Source organism: Oxyura jamaicensis, chromosome 4 (genome assembly GCF_011077185.1).
Source record: "Oxyura jamaicensis isolate SHBP4307 breed ruddy duck chromosome 4, BPBGC_Ojam_1.0, whole genome shotgun sequence".
In the NCBI taxonomy this organism is placed as follows: Eukaryota; Metazoa; Chordata; class Aves; order Anseriformes; family Anatidae; genus Oxyura; species Oxyura jamaicensis.
Window position 1 is genome coordinate 13,869,648 of NC_048896.1, and position 21,031 is coordinate 13,890,678.

The 21,031-nt window shown below is 44.6% G+C and overlaps 1 protein-coding gene across 10 annotated transcripts in view; it reads right to left on the bottom strand.

Moving 5' to 3' along the window:
- The window catches only part of IL1RAPL2 (interleukin 1 receptor accessory protein like 2), a 344,696-nt gene that overhangs the window by 83,331 nt on the left and 240,334 nt on the right, over window positions 1-21,031 (bottom strand). For 9 of the 10 annotated variants that reach the window (XM_035325341.1, XM_035325346.1, XM_035325342.1 and 6 more), the window contains one exon: window positions 14,764-14,838. The exons of the other annotated variant lie outside the window; for it this stretch is intronic. In XM_035325341.1, coding sequence (XP_035181232.1) covers window positions 14,764-14,838 — 75 coding nt within the window. The remainder of the gene's footprint in view (window positions 1-14,763; window positions 14,839-21,031) is intronic. 10 annotated transcript variants of the gene reach the window in all.

Genomic DNA, 21,031 nt, shown 5'->3' on the forward strand with positions numbered 1-21,031 from the left:
AAGCTTGCTTGGGTGAGCTCCTTCTGCCTCTAGGAGCTGCCCCTCCCCTGCCCTCTTGCAGCGTGACAGAGAAACACTTTGTGAAGCAGGAGCTCTGAAAATCAGGCCAGATGCAGGCTGAGTTGAACAGCCTGAGTATCACGGGGACGGTAAGGTAAAGGGGTAGCAGGCCTTCAGTCTGTTGCAGTGAAAAGCTTCACAATGCCAACAGCGTTCATCAGGCTCAAACAACAAATACGAACATCTAAACCAATGAACCCAACCACATGCCAGCTCACCCTGCTCGACCACAAGCCCACCTTTCTCCTTTAGGCCACTGAACAGCAGTTTTCTTCTGTTTGCTCTACGTGCCTCTCATGGATGTAACAGCTGCTTTGGAAACCCCACATGTCTGACTCAGAAAGGTTTGAAGCCCAAAGCCAAGTCCCAGAGCCAAGCCCTACGATGCCAGCAGCTCAACTCGGTGCTACCTCCAGTCTGGCTCACTAACAAAACAAATGTCAAGTCACCCAAATTCAGCTGACTCAAAGGTCAGAAATTTCCAGCCATACCTACATGTTTCACGATTTCACCATGTTCCTTAAGTACCATAAACATTTGAGGACCTGCCTACTGATAGAAATCACAAAAGCTTCGGTAATTCAGAGGGCTACAGGCAATTATCTCTCTCCATGCACGCACGCTAACAGCAAAGATCAGTTAAGAAGCAGACAAATGAAAGCCATTTTAATAATTTGATTATGGAATTTACATTAGCTGCAATTAATGGAAATATAGAAAGAAAAGATGATGTACACTGCCAAATTCATCTCTCTGGATTTTACCAGGAGTCTTGCTCTTTTTAAAACCTCTAGCTTCTCACATTATAGCACAATGGATATTGAGTCAGGAAGGGTACACAGAGATCAGCTCATCCACCCTAGCCCCCGGGGCTGGTCAGCCTGTACTAAGCCAGCAACTCCCAGCTCCATTTTTCTACTGCTACTCTGTACATCTTCTGTTGTGCAGATGGTGAGAAGTGGATGATCTGGAAAGCCAAAGATCCATTAATCCGTTAGTGCAGACACTACACAATATAGCGTGGGATATGGAGAAGCAGGGTTTTATTTTTGAAGTGCAGTTCTAATGATGTACTTATGGGAGGAAGTTTAAAAGTGGCTGAGACCTACAGTTGCAAGAAACAAAAAAGCAAAACTCTCGAGTCTGATTGTTAAGTCAGTCTTGTGATTCATAGAGCTCCAGTTCACGACTTCTGAAAACTCTGCAAATCCTAAGGAGCACTGTAAAGAGCCACACAACATTCTGTAGGATTAATGATGCTACTAAAAACAGCAATTACAAACAGACTGACAGCATTCAGTTCGGAGGCAGAGTGACAGCAGAGCATGTTGCAACCAGTCTTGTTCCACCCTACGTTAGATACGTTCGGTAAGTTCTGGAAGCACTGCAGCAGGCTGTGAATGATGGATGAAATGAAAAAATCTCCGCTCTGCACACAAGGAGTAGCCAGATCCCTTCTGTGCTGTGGCACTTTCTTTCCGGGTACTTAGTATGCAGCTTTGGCGAGAGGCATTCAGAAAATCCCAGTGAGCTCAGATGTCTCCAAAATAAAAATAGAACATTGCAAATTTGTCCCAGAGTTTCAGTTTTTATTCAATATTAATTTTATTTTGCCTGCCAGTGACCTCCCTTGTCAGGGTGCATTATGGACTCAAAGCAAACACTGACTGCTGCTTGCTCAGATGAGACTTAAGGGTTGCTTCCTCACCCACTACGCAGAGTTTGAACTGCATGAATATTTATTTTTGAAGATGTAACGCAAGAATGAATAAGTAGTGAATATCCTATTTTTCAACCAGAGGCCACAGAACCACGTTGCTTTCCCAGTGATTTGTGCAGGTCAATTGCTGTAGACCATAAATCAAATCCCAAGCAGTTCGGGCTGGCTTCCACTGACCTCACACTACACACCATTTGCTGGACAGAACTAACAGGGAAGACGAAAGATTTGGGATTTGGAACTTAGTGAGAGGCAGCACAGGTTGACTTAAAGTTCTGCTGCAAGGTTTAAGTGACAGTTTCACTTTCTGCAGGTTAGGGATGTGCTTCTCCCTGGCTATATTGTGCCATTTCATGGTACTGCAGTCAGTAGAGGGCCAGCTGCTTTACCACTCCCAAAAAATTAAAAATGCCTGCATCTCACTGTCTTACTGCTTTGACTTGCTGTTCTCACTTCCACCCACTTATTTGTATAATCAATTTAATAGTACTTGTAATAAATAAGCAATACATTACTTATTATTACAAGCGTAGGCAGAGGTCAAAAGTTTCTTATGTCTAAATACAATGGCTGTAACCCTAACAGGAATGCTTAGCAAGAAAAGCAATAAAATACTTTAATAATTGAATCCAGTTCAAGTGCAGCCCTACTAACTAGTAAGGGAGCATAGAAAGAAAACCAAAAAGGACCCCCTCCTCACCACTACAACTCCCACTAGGCTGTTTTCTTCCAAGGCAGGACATTACTCAGAGGCTCCATAATATAGTAGTTTTATTTGCCCCTTTACTAGCGCTGGAAGGCTGTATGCACAGCCACGGACAAAGTTTCTTACTGGATCTGAAGTTTCAGACTAAAGATACAAGACTTTTCTAGGGAAGAACTGAGTGCACTAAGTCCTTCCTGTTGCCTCTACTCCAGGCTCCTATCAAGCCCCACAGACAGACAGTGGGGGGCCCGCTTTAGGGCGCTGGCACTGTGTGATGCAAGGTGTGCATGGATCAGCTGCCTGGGCTCCTTTTAGCTGACAGGCGGTTTTGACTGCCAGGTGTAAGGAAGGTGTTGCTGTTAAGGAAACTCCTCTAAAGCACCTCACCAGTGCTCAAACCCCCTAAAAAAGTTTGGGCACCTTTCTGGGTTGCTAATATTGAGCCAATGTTCAAGTGATACTCACTGCGGGAATGCCCTCGGAGCTGCACTGATCCATCATTCCTTATCATTCAGCCTAAGTTGTATTTTAATAACACCCAGCTCTAAAGCTGCATTTACTTTTACTACTCACATATCCCAAAGCTCTGACTGCTCTACATGCCTGGAAAGGAGGGGGGATCTGTGTTCCAGCAGACTGTTTTCTACCAATCCCATCAAGAAGGATAGTAAGGGTAGGGAGCGGAGTGGGTAATTCCCATCTCCAGATAAAAATGAGTCAGACCAGTTATGCAACAGAGGCTTTCACTGATTAACTGATTAAGAAGGCTGCTTTATTCAGGTAGACAACTGGCCAGAAACAGATGCTATTTGTGGGCATAACTGAGCATTAGCAAACTGTCTGCTTATTAAAACAGGTGTTTGTGGGGACGCATGTGCCTGGCACTGCAGATGTGGCATTCTGCTGAGAGATCATGTTCGTTTGCTTCCCAGTTACGTTTCTGCAGGAACTAAATTAGATTTAACAGAGTCAGCATCAGCTTTGAAAACTGGTGATTTCAATCAGGGTTATAGCAAGGAAATACAAGTTTTTACTCATGCCAGCTGTTCTGTTTTGATCTCATAATCATTTATTATTGTCTGGTTTTAAAAAAAAAACTATTTAAAAAGCTTTCTCTGGCTTCCATTATAGAAAGAAAAAAACATTTCCAGAATTCCCAAAGATCTAGACCAAATATACCTTAGTCATGCCACCAGAAGTGTGAACACAAAGAGCTTCAGAGACTGAAGCTTAGTGTCAGAGCAGGAACACTCCATTTGTTACTGAGACTAGGCTTAGTCTCGTACAGGAGAGATCACTCTCATTTATAACCAAGTACTTGAGTCCTAGGTCTGCTTAAAGCTTGCACCAGTCTGATGACATTGGCCACAGATAATTGGGTTAAACAAAGTCTGAGCTTAAATTACACTTTTGACAATGTTTCGCACTCTGAGTCAAAATGAAAATATTCTTGAATATTTCATGACAAGATGTCATCCCCTCTTCCAGACCTGCTTCTACCCCCAAATATGTTAGTCTAAAAGTCTTCATTTTGGAATTTATTATTGACTTTTTAAAATAATTTATTTTAAAGACATGCCACAGTGGTTGCTTGTTCCTGCAATCAAAAACACCTTGTCTAGACCTAAGTGGCTAAGCACCTTTGGCTTGTCTCATAACAGAGCACCGTGAGCTAGTCTGAGCCTGGGCATCTGCTGTTTTAGCACCCCCAGTCATAATTCAGAACCTCGGCTCCTCCCATCCATCACCTGAATCCTTGTGCCAGAAATCATCATGTGCCACCCTACTAGTAACTGGGCTCCCTACATATTTAAATGAATGCACTTTTGAGATGTTGAAGTTGGAGCACAGTATCTCCATTTAAAGCTACTAATTGCCAGAGAAATTCCCCAAAGCTTCCTCAGTCGTGAGATTTTTGTAATTTTAATGTTGGCTTTAATACTAGATGAGCAGAAACTGAAGGGGATTTTAGTGCTTGACACCGTAAGGCAAACAGCCACAGAAGAGACGTTACAGGAATCAAGAACGTTACCTACCTGTACTTACAAGTTGCTTACAGAGGACAGGAAACATCACACAGTAAAGATAGAACCTGAATGTCTCCAAATACATTGCAAGATAGGGTTTGCAAACACACTGGAAAACACCTGAGTTGGCACACAGTATTATAGAAGACAGGCATGAACAAAGGACCCGGAAGAAAACCGGCACAGAAAAGATGCTTGCAAATTCCCAGGGAACTGTTTGGTCTCTCTTTTAAAAAAGCTGTTCTAAAATAATCCAAGACTACCGTGCCTGTTATTATATGCTACACACTGTAATTTGTCTGTGGATTTCCTACTTATTTTTTTTTTTACAGGCAAAAGCATGGCTTGTAATCCCCAAATGCTTGCTGACAATTTTAGTGTTCGAAACCACAAGTTTCAAAGTCTTTTGAGTTAAGTGTTTCAGAAGAGACAGGTCAGGCTGTAAGAGGATGTTAAAAGGATGTGCTGGGTCACGATAGGCTGGGGTCTGAAGTTCTGAAACAGCAGCATACTTGCCTGTGGCATCTGAATGGCTGCCAAAAATGTAACAGACCCCCTCTCAGAAGCAGGAGCCCATGGGGCAAACAACTATTTGGTATCTACACAGCGCTTGTTCTGCCAGATGATATTTACGAAAGCCAAATTGCAATCCTAAACAGAAGTGCCTCGGCAGTGATCTTCAGTAAAGCTGATTTCCTAATGCAAACAGGGCAGCCTCCAGAACTTAGTTTTCAAACTGAGTGAAGCATGAAAGGCAGATGAATTCAGATAAAGTTAACCACAAATATCCACCATGCTTACAATGAAACCCTCTGCTTACTCTTCTTCATGCATTCACTTTACCAGGGCAAAGGCTCAAATGCTCCAGCAGAGCACTTTTCTGCCTGGATCGTTTATTAGTATCAATGATTTGAACGATAGACTGCAGAATATTTTCTATAAATTTGATTTTAAATCCATCCCTGCAGAACAGGAAACTATTTTTGAAAAGTTAACAGTAATGTAATCAGGAAAACAGCTTCATTTCAGCCTGCCCAATCAAAGCGGTTTTACTTTGCAAATCCCCCATGCTGAGGACTTAGCAAAAACTATTTAAGAGTTCATCAAGTCCAAAAGCATTTCCAGAACTTATCTGAATGGCTTCGGAGGGAAGATCCACATGGACAATCTTTCCCTTCACATAAAGGAGCAAAATTCATGAAATACATTATTTGCTATTAATTATTTACTCCGCTCACTCGTGGTAGAACAGCACACTTAATGCTTTTTAGAAAAAGAAAAAAAAACCTGCAGACCAAGTATTAATATTCTGACCTCAAACCACCCAGTTTGATCAGGGAAATGTGGAAAACGCTCTGAGTTTGCAACGGATTATGTAACATCTGAGCAGCAAAGCATGCAGCTTCAGGACTGAGCGTCTAGCAGTGCTGTACACAGATCATTTAGATTTAAGACTCTGCTAGATATAAAATTAATTTTACTTATGCCTTTTAATTAATACAGCATACAAGTCTATCAGAAAGATCTGTATTTGAGAAACATAAAGCGTTGCTCCAAGAGTTATGCACTTAATTGTACGCTCCTCTGAGCCGGGGTAACTCCACACCTGAGTAAGCAGAGAAACCTCACGGGATGTTTTCATGACTAATCATATTAATTTGTTCATGGGACTAGGGCCAAGCATGGTAAAATTAATAAGCCTCCCAGAGAATAAGCAGATGACAAAAACACACTCAGCATGAGAAAGGTACAGTCATTTACTGCAGAACTGGTTTGCTAAACTAAAAACGCGCAGTAGAAAACAGCGGGCCTCAAGCACTTTTCCACAGATTACTACTTCATACAGTTTTACTTTCCATCTGATTATGGGCATGGAGAAGTCACGTACCATATGTCTTCAGCAGTTTGTAAAAGTATCTCTCTATTTCTAGAGAAATTTTGCTTCAAACCTTTTTCGTTTTGACTTCATTGGACGGCAACGTCTCCCATAAGAGCAGTAAATCAGCCTGGTTTTAACAGTCAAAGTTCAATTTCCTAAAATGAGCTATTTGTTTCTGTACAATAGAAACAAATGCAAGTGTATCAGGATGAAGTTAAGAGAAGTTATCAAGTGGATTAAATGCAGCAAAGATTTGGTAGGTGGAATCTCTCCTCCTTGGTTTTGAAGGACTACAACAGCTTAGATTTCCGTGGCCTCCAAGATGACGACACTAAAATTCTGAAATCTTGTGAAATAAAAATTCTGCCATCACTCTTCATTTTCTGCGCTGTTGCCTTTGGAACAGATTACCAAGTACAATTTTCCATTATTCTTCGCTGAAGAAAGAAATCATGAGAATGGTTACTCCAGATTTTAATGGTCGGTGCCCGCTGAACAGCGGCATTGTGATGCACGACCCTGACCTTTGGCAGCCCTGGATGTTTTGACTGTTTGCCCACTCGGCTCCGTCCCTATGTTTTAGTGAAGCCATAAACAAGAGATGGGAAATGGCATGCCCAGCAAATCACAGAATGCTGAAAAGGTCAAAATAGTACTGCTGAATGTTTCTACCCTGTAATTTACAGAATATATGAGGCATTCACAGCCTAATAACTCATTCACATGACAAATGTTGTGGACACAATGTAAAATGGCAGAACATGAATCCCTTCCAGTGACAGTGTTTCTAACAAGCCCAGAAGACAGCGCAAACTTTGCCCCGTGGTTCTCTTTGGGAACGCTAATGTTGCCTGACATTCAATGCACAACGGCGTATGGCTGAGGACTGCGCAGTCGGTTGTCTCTGGGATTGCAGCCAGGCTCAAAATCCTGAAGGTAAGGGCCCCAGGGAAAGTCCTGGCCGAAGCCAGGCCACTTCCCCAGGGCAGTGGTGACGATACCCAGCCTACCTGAGTTCAGGGACGTTTGGACAATGCTCAGAGATAGGGCCTGGTTTTGGGGTGGTGCTGTGTGGAGCCTGGAGCTGGGCTCTCTGATCCTCATGGGCCCCTTCCAACTTGGGATATTCTGTGACTCTTCCCTATCTGTACTCCGTGCTCGTATCAGAACGCTTCTCTGATACCACTCGATTTCATTGTCATAACGCTCCTGGGAGACAGAAGAGTACTGTCCTCACTTCAAAAGAGCACAGAGTCCAAACCAAGGTCAGCAAAACTCCAGCAGAGTAAGAAAACGTTGCTCTCATCAACAGCCATATTCCCCCCCCCCCCCCCCCCCCACCCCCTTTTCCCCCTTTTCCAGTACGACCGTCTTTTCTCACCTTGTCCCCCAAGGTGGATTTCATTTTTGCAGAAATAAACTCATGCCTGTCTCTCTGGCACAAGCCAAAGGCAGCAACCCCAAATGCCAGACAGGAGATCCGTAAGCCAAGCCCAGCACAGCTGCATGCCTGTGGTGGTTAAAGCGACGCTCACATTTGTTAGTGACAGCTGAGTCCCAGAGAAGTGCTGAAGATGAACATCCTGAACACCCCCACAAAATCATCACCGTTTTCAGGGACAGTTTTACTGGTCCAAGAAGACTTGAGTCATTTTTCTGCCATAATAGTTACTGCCACTGTATGAATGCCACTGAAGATGTGTAAACCAGTACTTACCAGGGTGTTTCTTCTTTACTACCTTTTTTATTAAAAGAAACACAATATTTATCTAAAGCAGTGCTACTACAAATGTAACCACAAGGTAGTCTAACATCAGTTCAGTTTTTTTTTCCCATACAGTGTTATTTTGTCCTTCAAATATACATAATGTTGATGAAACAACCACTGAAATCATCATAAGCAATAAATAGTTCATAGAAATACAAGAAAATACTGGAAGTGCCAAACGTTGCCTTCTGACACGTTCATGCCAATCCAACGGATCCAAATGGATGTGAAAAACATGGATTGGGAGCCAGAATTCAGTTTTACCTTTCCCAGAATTGGACTTTACCTTTCCAAGCCAATTACAGCCAAAGAAGAATCTGTGCAAGTATCAAACTGCTCTCCGCTTCACATATGTATCTGAATTAACCACACAAAAGTACAACAACTGAGGATTTATGCCAGCTGAACAGCAGAAGCCAGCCTCGAGTCTCTGAAGTACAGCATTTCTCCATTATCCCCGGGAAAAGCAGGGATATTAACAACGCACCAAATTAGCATCAAAGCATTAGCGGTAATACACTGAGGGTATTTAGGAAACTACTTCTAAACCTAAATGTCAGACAATTTGTCTCTAATATTCCCTGCAGATTAGTACAAAATGGTTGTAATAGATGCAAATCCTGCACCCCTTCCCAACAGGCACGTAGGGCTGAAATAGCTGCGGAGCTGTATCCCTGTGCTGCAGGGGCAGGCGGCTCCTGAAGAGCATAGCTCAGGTTTCTCTTCATTCCCTAGAGCAAAGGGCTCCTTCATGTACATCTGCGCAGGGACACCAAGCCTTTGGTGTTACAGTTTGCACTGCTGAGAGGGAGTGAGGCTCCAGCGAGGAGTCCGGACCATTTATACAGCACAGCTGTAGCTGCTTAAGGGAGAAGAGAAGTGCCTGGGGTTTGTGCTCCTGGGGGAAAGGAAGGGGAAGTCCCAGCTTACTTCTGGGAAAAGGTGGGCACAGCAGAGAGCTGCAGCCGGCTGGAAGGTATGAAGGACACAACAGTGAGGGGCCTGGCTTGCTTCTCCAGACACCAAGAGTGCACGAGGACATGGCTGGGAGATGAGGATGTTGTGGGAGAACTGGGGACAGAGGGGACCCATTTTTGCTGGGCTTGGCATGCAGGGACAGCAGGCACACACCTTCTCTGCTCTCAGCCCCAGCTCTCCTTGGCCACGCAGTGTGCACAGCCCCAGGTCCCTGGTATGGGGTGCTGGGCTGTGCCACCCAGACAGCACGGGGCAGGAGGACGGGACGGGGGCAAGCCTCGCCCACCCCACACACGGGCACTGAACAGGGCAAGGGCAACTGAGGCTCTGGGGAGAGCTCTGCCTGTGATTTAAGCACCCATTCCTCCACGTATAGCATTACTACTTTTAGTAGGAGTTCCAGACTGTATTACAGGAGAAACATTTACAGGCTAGTCTAGCTGGAAAATAACTTGTATAGCAAAAAAGCTGGATTCAACAGAAAAAAAATAATCAGCATTGCTGACTGCTACCTGAATTCCTTATTAGAGTTTACCTACATGTACGCTGTATCTCATGTCAAGGCTGTTCTTTATAAGGCTCTGCCTTCACATGCTTATGATGTTGTATTGCTTGATCTATTTGGTGAAATCAAATCTGAAAAGTTACCTTAATCAGACCTTTTTAATTTTGGAAGACACAGAGGGGAAGACACCTACATCAAACACCTCAGGCATTCTCACAGAATGGGTGAAAAAAGACGTTACCTCCCACCCTTTCAATCCTAAAAGAGACACCCAACTCACTCTACAACATGTGAATGCCTTTTCCTTTCCCAGGAAAACCCTCCCAGGTCTATCCAGGTTTGAGCCTTCAGGACGTGTTTGACCGAGCTCTGGGGTGACTCAGGCACCGGCTCCGGACGTCGGGCACACTTCTGTGCCCATGTCTTGCTCCACCAGTGCCAAGATCTCCTTGTAAATCCGTATTTGGGTTGCTGCAGCATTTCATACAAGTGACAAGAGCTCCAAGTCTCAACAGAAGAGCACGGAGCCAGCGCTTCGACAAAAAGGACCTTTCACTATTTTCTAAGTGCTATTTTTATTCTATTCCTATACCTGTCAGCAGACACCAGAGCTTTGTATGTTCTCTTATGCTTGTTTTACAGTAGCTCTATTGATCTGCTTAATAGTCAGCCTCATGGAATTGCACTGTTAAATCTTCTAGAAACAAAATCTTTCTGACCAGGTCAGCCATTAGGAGAAAATGAGAATCCTCATAAACTACACGTTTTCTTTCCTCAGCATCTTTGGACACAAACTACCATGAAATCAGAGAGGTAAATAAGGGAAGTGTCAGGGATTAAATAAATGAATTAACACAGATATTTGTTGTTTTGTTTTCTAAAACTCCTGCTACTTTTCTAAAGTAAATGTCTGAAAATAAAACCAGCACCTCATTTGATGTCAGTGATACCAAAGCGATCAACTTAGTGTAGACGTGAACATTAATTCCAGTCTCACCTAGCCCTCCATAAATGCTCATAAGGAAAAGACTACCTTCACACTGCCATCACTGCATTGCATGTTGTAGAACAGAACAGGAAGTCCTAGCATCTGCTTTGATGTGGTATTTTCAGCTTTTTTAATACTCTGAAGAACACCACACAAGCGTAAAACAGCAGCAGTGTTGCAGGCTAGGTGACTCTGGGAGCTCCTTTACGTCAGCTAGCAAGGTGCAGCTCCTGCACGATTCTTACAGGGCTCTGTCCAGCCCAAAGTCAGCAAAGCACAAGTGTGCTTCTTTTCTTCTGCAAACACATGTTCCTGCCGTGCTGCTTTTACAGCAGACACCAGCCTCTCTGTATTACCACGATTATGCAGAGGAGAGACCTACTCTGTAATCACGTAATCAGAATTCAAAGGATTGGATCTCTCTCCTTCCACATTCACAAAGTACTAGCAGTGAATAAAGTTAGCTGAAAAAGAATTAAAAAAATAAATTAAGAAATCAGAGCGATGCACCAACAAGTCACTTAAGACTTAGAGCACAGCATGCTCTCACTGCCAGAACAGCTGCGTGTAAAAGTAGATGAGAGATCTTTAAAACTTACAGCACCGCAGCCGGGAGACTCCTGACAGGGGTTTTGATCTTTACTCTAACTCGTACCAGGAGTGGTCTAGCCTTAGCGATTTGGTACAAACAACCCAAATAGGCAGCTAGCTTTATGTGGTCAAAGCAACAGCAAAAAAAATGTCTTTGAACAACTTCTTTGAATCACACTGTCCTAAGCTTTAGGAAGTTCACATGCAGACCTTTACGTGGGAGACTGTCATGTTCTGCAAACAGAAAAGTAAGGATGCATGGCACAAAACTCTTCTAATGCGATCTCCAGAGCCTCGTGCTGAAGCCACACTGTCTCCTGGGCAGAAGACCTGTGTGTATTTTGGCTCATACAATCAAATCTGATTTTAATTTAATGAAGAAACTCAGGAATATCATTTTTCAGAAAGTGATAGTATCAGATTAAGCTTGTATCTGCAAAAACATGATGTTTATTCTTTCTATAAAGTACATTTGTTCCAATCAAGATGTAAGATTAAACTTGCTGTATTGTCATACAATAAACTACTATTACTATGCTGTCCTCCGAAACCAAGAGCTATCAAAACAAAAAAGTGGGGGTGTTTTTTTCCCCCCTTTTAAGAAAAGGAAGACATAAACAAAAAATAAACAAGTTGTTGTTATTTTCTAGGTCTGCCCACAGATGAAGTGATGATCTGACCTCATAAAGCTTCCAAGACTGTGGAATTGTTTTCTCTAGTCCTCATGGCTGCTCTTTTGTGCTCATCATCTCTCCTCTTTTCCTCTATTTCTCCACCACAAGCAAACACAGAACACAAGAATGAAGCAAATTCTGGCTTCTGCTCCTGACGCAAACCCACTACAGGGTTGACAGGGTTGGTTTTGATCTCTGCCAAATTCCAAAGGAAAAAGGAACAAGCAAGAAGTACAAGCATGCTCCTTCAGAAGAACGAGGCAGGCTCTGGGCCATGTTTGATGCCTGAAGGAGCTCTTTTATCCCCTGTCAATACAAACTGCGCATACCTATTTTCATTTGAACCTTCTTACAAAACAGGAAAGCCAAAAGGTGAATTCTGAAGTCTGCAATCAGGTCAAGCAAGCTGCTAAACAGGCCGCTGCCTAGAGTTCTGGGAAGATTTTGCACTGCATTGTGCTAATCATTTAGGATAAAGCCCCTAAATAACCATTAATCTCCTCTGCTCATAAAGCAAAGACAGCCATCTCTTTAAAGATTAGTGTTCCAACAGAATGTAAAATAATCTCTCAGAACAAGTAGGTGGATTAAACTCCATTCCTTTTGTAGTTTAGCGGCGCATTCATGCTTGCACGACCACTGAAAAAGCAGGCGTATGGGATGATTTGGCTCCACGGGCTGAGTGCCCTCTGAAGCACGGATCCTTTCAGAGGGGCTTTGCTTTCATGTCTAGTACAACTCAGAAGAATGCCACTTGTTAAAACTCTTAACAGTTTAGCAAGATTTCAGAAAGGCATTCCAGGAGATGACCTGACTTAGAACTTCATGCTGTGTTTCTTCCCTGCAATCAAGTGATTCTCCTCCAAAGCCCCAGTCCTTACGGGGTCTGCAGCACACCGCAGAGGTCAGCGTGGCTTCCAAGGCCCAATCCACAGGTACCTGCCAAGAGCTGAAGGTGTTCCCCAGGACTTTTCTAGCTCTATCTATTTGCCATTTTAAATTAAGAGATATACAGCAAATTTCACTGCGTATTCCAGGAAGAAGCTCAGGTTCTTTCATAGGCATTAATTTCTTACAGCACACTGAATATGGCTTGGTGGCGATGACCAAAACCATTCCCCCGCCAGAGGAGAAGCCCTGCATGCAAATTCCCTGATCCTGGAGGACAACTCCTGGAATACATTCCAGCACACGAAGATGCAAGATTTCTATTTCCCTACAGAGATATTCCAAAATCCTATTACTGAGCCACGTCTCCAAGGAGAGGAGGGGTTCTGCTTGTTTTCATTTTGCTTATTTTAAATCAACCCCTTTTAATCACTCAGAACAAAATGTTTCCACGTAGGAAAGAAAAAGCTCAGTACAAAACAGAGTCCTGATGGAATGGAGGAACTTGGAATAGGAAATGAAGACAGAATAAAAATGCAGCAAGCAAAGATGGGCTTCTGAGTGCCTTTATTACACAGCTGCATGCGGGGACAGTTTGCTCCCAGAGGAAATCATTACAAAGTTGACTTTTAACAAGCTGGACCTGGAAACCAAATTCAGCCTTTAGGGCTGATCCAAACTTTGATGACTGTTCTGCTGCCAGTTTTGTGGGGCTTCTGAGCGTGGCCTCAGACTGATTTTGTGTTTTTGCCTTTTAGGCTTGATTTCTGCTCAGGATTTTCTGAGGAAGGGAACGTGAGCACACACATTTACCTGCCTGCAGGATTCAGCAGGCACTGGCTGCTTCCCAGCTCCCCTGCTGCCTTCCTTCCCTGGGCAAGTCCTGACAGACTCCTGAGTCAGTTCAGGTACACGAGAGAAAAATTAGCTAGGGTCACAAATGAGTCTCCTTATTGCCACAATTCAGGAATCACATTCAGGAATTCAAGCCCCATTTTTAAATACTCAATGCCACCTGAAGTGTTTTGCTGACACCGTTAGGCTCCTAGCTTAAAAACAAGGATGTCACACAGACAAAAGGCTTTACTGCACTCACCAGCCACCTTACATGTTTCATCCTGACTCTGCTTGCCTTTAAAGACTATTCCACCACTGAACCCTACCCAACTTTGCAATAAGAGTGGAAGAATCAAGCTGAAGAAGAAAGCAAATAGCACCCCTTCAACACAGAGTAAATAACCCACATTTGCAATGCATCCTTTGTAATTTAAACTAGTGGCAACACAGTCCTCAAAAGTAACTCCACGTATGTTTCTTCAAATTAGAAATGTACTTTCAAGGCACTGAAAAAAAAAAAAAAAAACACTCTGGAACTTCAAAGCGAAGCAATTCTTCCAGCATCACGATGCCTCACAGCTCCCCAAAGTTAGCAGAACTTTCTAACAGAGTTTCTCAACACGAGAGAAAATACGTGCTGCCAGCTGAGACTCAGAGCTATGCAATCACACAAGAAAATACAGTGGGAACGAGGAAAGCATACAGCCATTTTAGTCAAAAGCCCTTTCTGGTACACGTTCAGAACCACCTGAAAATGCAGTTTTCCATTAACTTTTAAGAGAATCAGCATTTCTTTTATGAGACTATTTGTCTTAGGGTGAACATCTACAGATCAATACAGCACCGATGCAGACATGTTGCTCTATCAACCACATGTTAAAAAGAGCTGCAGAACTTTGTATTTTATATATTTATACACTTTAATACCCAGCGTAACCAATTAGTACTGCTGTCCCCTGATGTTACACAAGTTCACTCCCTGAAATCGCCATGATGGAAAATTCTACAGTTACAAATGAGAAGCTGCAGATTGATTTGCATGTAATAACAGCACCACTGAACCTTTCTTACCACTTGCAATTTCTCCCCATCTGCTACCAGAATGGAAGTTTAGGATCTATTATTCCCACAAGGGGACTTACCCAGCTGGACATCTATAACAGTTGGCTGGTTCTCCATGGGGAACAATGGCTTTGGAGGCTTGTCTGTGAGCAAAGCTAGAAAAGAAAATGAGAAAACGTAATGGAAAAATTGAGACAAATAACCGGATAAGAAGAGCTGTGTCATGTAAGCAACCAAATGTTTGTACACTTGATGGCATGCAAACATTTATTACCTACTACTGCTGCTTTGGCTGCTACGCTGCCAATGCAGGGCTCAATTCCCAGGGGCTGCAGTGGCCACTGATAAAGTGGAAATAAATAACTTCAGGAGTTACATTCTTAACACAAAGCAGCAAGAGGAACTCCATTTGTCATTTTTAATCCACGTACAATACCTGCATCAAACGTTTCAGGTTCTCATCCCGTAAAGTTACGGACATAATTCATTTGCAACACCCACCTAATCATTCCAGTGTGACCAACCCCAACATTTAAGTTTCCCCAATGCAGTATTTAGATTCTTAAAGGAAAGAACCTAGCATCTGGATGCTCTTCTCAAAGCAGGGACCTTGCTGCTTCTATCCTGAGGTTTCTCTACTGGGAGAGTTGGAAACACCACCCAGGTGCCCCCTTGAGCAGGCAGTCATGGGCAATGCTCGTACCGAACGGTACAGCTATGGACACCAGCTTCTTGATCCAGCTTAAGAGCTCTGCCAGCCTGCGTGTGTAAGTTTGAGCTAAAAGAACAAGCATTCCTGAAGTATACGTATATAATATGGGGAGATTTTTATTTTACTTTTTTATTTTTAAACAAACTCAGCATCTTGTACCAGAAAAATTAAACACTTCTAGTGCTCAATTTTAACTGAAAAAGTTTTGAGGTAAACTTGAAGTTATTTGATCCGAGTTCGCAAACTAAACTTGCATTTTTCCATAAAAGATAACGGGAAAGTTGCCCTCAGCTCCTCAGAAGCCTCAGCGCTTACTGGTTTGATAGGAAAGCAGCCTGCCCAGAGCTTTGCTAGCTGGAGCCGAGAGCTGTCCTTGGCCAGGCAGCAGGTCTCCCCAGCCAGGAGAAGGGAGCTCCGCACACTCCTGCCCTGTGCTCCCAGCAGAGCTGAGCTCAGTGGCGAGCTGGGAGGACATCTCATGCTGGGAGGAGATCTCTGCAGCAGCATCTTGCAGCTCACCTTCTCCAGGGCTTTCAAAGAAGCCAGCTGAGCAGCTGAAGCAGAGGTGCAGCAGTCACACGTTTCACTAACGTGTGAGAGCAGCTCTGGTAAGCAGCGATCAAATGGCAGCTGTGTGAAGTCAGAGGCAGCTCAACTCTGCTATCAAAGGATCTTCAACACGCACAACATTAAGCCCACATCTGAAGAAGGTGACAAATTGGGTGACTGTCAGCACAACCCGCTCCCTATTTCATTTAGATGAAAACAGAGCTCCTTCCACTGACACCTCAGCCAGGCTTTGCTTGTCCCTAAACAGACATTTCAGTAACAAGCCAACAGCCAATGCTTCTGATCCAAACCACGCCTTGGTAAGAACCCTTGGCACAGTTTGCCCACAAGGACAACACGGGAATCTCCTAAGGTATCTAAACAGCGTCTCAATCCAACTAAAACCACAAGAAGGACTCAGAATGAAAGATAAATGGGAAGTATGGATGGGAAATTCTGTTGGTGAGAATTCAGCACATGTCCAAGACCTCATAAAGAAAGCAAAGACTGAGAAAGATCAGCTTGAGAATACAATTCGAAGCAGCTTCATACACCAGGTAGATTTTTTTGAGGGTGGAAGTCTAATGAATGGAGGGGACAAAAATCAAGCCCCCGTTCCCAAAACCTGACACCTCAGCTGAGCGTGGGCCTCTGCACTTCATGAGGACCCTCAGCAGAGTTTCATTTTCTAGTACCATCACTTTGCTCTTTCCCCTTAGTCCTTTGCTACCCTTAAACCTTCCTTGTATTATTACTTTCCATCTCTGGTACTAACTTTTCCTCTCTGTGCACTGTAGGACTTGGGGAAGCTGCACCCATGCGGTGCCAGCACGCTCAGGCTTTCCATGCTTCATGTTCTCTGCGCGTCTCATTCCCGCTGCACCCCTCACAGCCCACCCCAAGCAGGGCTTCCCCGGCTTCCCTTCGCTTTAATTGGATCTTTGGATGTTTTTTTAAACGTGCTCCTGGGTATCACACTCCAAATGTTTCTGTTTGGCCATATTGTTCTTGGAGGGTAACAGTTATAAGGAGCTGACAGCCCGTCAGAGCTCTGCACGCAGGAGCTGAAATGGCCCAGGGGGATTCTGAGCCTAGAAGGCAGCGAACTGCCGGCTCTTCAATGCCAGGCACCTTCATAAAAAACAAAAGCCATCCTTATTTTCGAGGTCAGACAACAGATTTCTTATTCACCTTGTGAAATTCTCTTTTGGTCCTTCTTAAGCAGTAAGAAGATGCAAGATACTCTCAGCTGCAAAGAACTCTAATCTAAAACAGGGTCTCTGTACTTGACAGAAGTCCACAAACAACCTCTATGCAAACGCACTTTCCTCTAAGAAGTTTTGTGAGTTCCCTGGACAATTTCATAGATCACAGAAGCCCTCTGATCTTCAGCCTTGCTAAAAGGGGAGACAGAAAAAGAAGTTAAAGCTGTCACTATGCCGTTGTGCCTTTAATGAAGCTAGCAACATTATGCCTTCTCAGCCAACCCTCGTTTCACAGCCCACAAAACCACTTGAAATTACAACAATGAAATGCACTGCAAACGTTCTTCCTGTTCGGTAGAGGACTCAGCGGTACTTCTGCAGAGAAGCATGCGTGTACCTCACTACTGTCAGGGGGAGAGCGGGGACAGAGCTGTCTGTGAGCTGCTCACATCCCGAGGAACACGACACGCTCCTGGGCTGCTCCGAGCGGCGGTACTACTACAGCGAAGCTGCTGGAACACAGACATGTTGGCTCCCCAAAGCATCGATTTTTTGCCTTGCCCAGACACTCAGTCCACCAAGACAGTGCTCTAAGCAGTTCTTTGCCTTGACCTGCCCTCCTGAGACTGCATCCCATGAAGGCTGGGCTGGCTTTGGTTGTTTGCTTGTGCAGGTATCAGCTCTACGACACTGAATTAAGACTGAGGGGGGGCCTCACGCAGGGTTTTGTGCTTTGTCCTGGGGTAACACCAGGCGGGACCAGCTGCATGGGGCAGCATCCAGCTACCCACAGGACCAACCAAATGAAAAAAAAAAAAAAAAAAAAAAAAACAGCCTGGAAGAAGCAGCACCTGCTTTTAAGTGCCAGTGCAGTACAAGAGCCTAGCAGCTCACTTTTTCCCTCCACCTCAGCCTTACCATTTCAAAAACACCTCATTCCACAGCCAAACTTGCACATAACACACTAATGAGCTCTCCTGAAAAAGCACAAAGCAGCTGAAAAGAGACAGCCTTAGGACTGGGGTAAGGGCTGAAAGCTCAGAAAACTACCAGGCATCTCAGTGAGCACAGCTCCCTCAGTTAGTTACCTGAGACAGCTCAATTCCCTGTATTATTTCCTACCTTCCTGCTGCAGCAGCCTCGTAGCACTCTCTCCGCTCCCTTCCTTCCCAGCAGCCACAGGCAGGAACAACTCAGACTGCTGCTACAAAGACAAGCCCCTTAACTGCAATTTTTAGGCAGCTGAGGCAATTACGACTTCTGAATTTAACATCAGGTGAAGGCATGCCCTAAGCCAACTGGGATCACCTGAGCCCCAGGCACCCGAACTTCTACCAGCATCAAGCCAGTCCCACTCAAATACAGCTGCTTATGATTTGGAGGGCTTGTTTCTTGGGACAGCACTGCTGAACTGCTTTCCAGACCAGAGAGCTCACCTAAGGGAGCTGAAGGCAGAAGTGTAAAAATACTAATTCGTGTATGACTAAGAATCAGTCAAATGCTGGGGAAAGCTTTTCCTCTTTCCCTTCTCCCTTGGTGTGGACAGTGACTTTTCCTCTTGTCGTGATGTACCCCGTTTGCTGTTCTGTAACTTTGCTACGGATGTACCTCCTGGACATGTGTTCGTGTGATTTGCAATGACGAAAGGAACAATTATCCGAATATCAAGCAGAACGCAGGGAATCTAACAAAATTGTTTCAAATCTTCTACGAGACAATTGCATGCCAGCCTACTTCCTTAAATTAAAGGATCTGGCATCTTCCCACCAGTAATTAGCGCAGAGCCTCCAGTATCACTCAAACAAGAATCTGGCTAACCTTTTGACAGCAGAACTGATGTGTTTGAATAGCATCCTCCGGGGCAAATAACAGCATGCCAAGTCCTTCATCTGAAAGTAGCTCATACCCCAAGTTAAGCTTTTGTTCGCTCCTAGTTCAAATACACACGCTTCCAGGCATGGCTTAGATCTGCTTTGGCATCCAACAAGCTTGGCAGTGACGTTGTAACTTTCACACCGGAGACGGAGATGGAGCTGTGTGCGAAATGCTAAATGAGGCCGTTAAGCAGAGGGCAAATGCTGCGAAGCAGAGAGCAGCATTGCACCGCTTGGAAAGAGGCACCTAACTCCCCTGGGCTCATCTGAAATCCTAGCCCATGCCAGCAGATTCCTCAGTGGCTGACAGGAAAATGCTCCAGGCCTGACCTGCTACTGCCTTCTCTGTTATGTTGCTGCTTACACCTCAGCAAATGTGTGAGCCAATTGTGCAGATGTAAATGCAAAAGTGACAGCTACCGGCTTGGCTGCCAGGGACTGAGCTGTGCACTCGCAGAGTTAAAAGCTTGTCTGAAGAGCCAGGGGTTCCCACTTGGGCTCCTAATAACTGTCCTCTGGGGACTGAGCCTCCAGCACATGTTCAGCAGCGAGTCACTACCAGATCAGAAGGATCGCTTTTCATTTAGTGGGCACAGCAGTAAATTACCACACAAGGTGAGAAGCAGCGAAGAACCGCGTGAAGCAGCTCATTCATAAAAATGCAGCTCCACGAGGCTGTGTCCCTGCTCCCTGCTCAGCTGCATTGTGGCGGTGCAGCAGTCAGTCACAACGCGTCTTCAGCAGCCAGCCACCGTGCTGCGCCCCAGCAGCAGCAGGCTGGCAGGATGATCGCACCTCCATCCGTCACTCGCTGTAACAGCAATGAAGCCTTCGCAACTAAACGATGTCACAGGATAAATGTCTCCACCTTTGAAGATAAACGCTCAGCCCTCATTCTCAATAAACTCCAACTCAGTAAACTCAGAACTTGTGTGGAAGCCAGGAGTCGTTACCCAGTGACAAAGAGCTTTGCTCCATTTATTCCTATTCAAACAAGAACTGCATCTCTGGGGACAACGGGGTGAAATGATACAGCAACTGGATGCCTCACCTCCACCACCACGATCATCACTTTTTGCAAACTACCTGGGATCAAGAGTGCTTTAATGCGCTGTTTGGTCTGCCTCTGTGGGGCAGTTTCCTGCAAGAAGGAGTTTAGCCCTTTGATATTAGCAGTAAATAATTAGAATTTATCACATTAATTGTTTTTATGACAGAGAGAGACAACACAATCACCATTTTAAGGAAGACGCTGTGTCTCTGCTGAAATGCAAATGAATTTTGAAGCACTCAAACACTCTTGGATCATTACTGCTGGGTTTGACTCTAACCCATTAAGCCCTCGATAATTTGGAACAGACCCGTGTTTGGGAAGTCCTGCTGCTGGCACCAAAAAGAAGCTGGCCCTGCCTGTAGCCCCCTTGACTTTGAGAGCAGCGAAAATCCTTACTGACGAGCTGCGTCTGTCTGTCCTGCTCTTGCCAGCTGCTCCAACAGCTTCTGCTGCAAGGTCATGCCTTGTAGCACAGGGTGTCTGTTTCAAATCAGCAACAGCAGCTGACAATTGCGTTGTGAAATCATCTCTGCCAGGCTCTGAAGTCTTGCTGCCAGTCTGCTCACCTAAGATGCCTTCAGCTACTGCACACAGGAAGCTCTCAGAGCATATGGAGATGGAGGAACTACTGCGGGGAGAAGGGCAGGAGCGTCAGGAGCTAGAGAAGCTTTGTTGAATTCATGAATATATTAAGAAAAGTGGAAAGGAACAGAATTTTGGATTTTTTGGCTCCTCCAGTTCGCAGATTTGTGGAGGACCTTCTGCCCCCTTCCTACCAGGCAATCAAGTCACGTGGGGCTGTAGAAAATGCAATGGTGAGGTTCTGATGGCACTTATGCAACAGAACGTAACAGGAGGACTCTGGAGAAGTGAAACAGAAACGACAGCAGGATTGCACATGAACGAAGTACAGATGACAGAATCCTACAAGGTGCCTATCACAACATAATTACA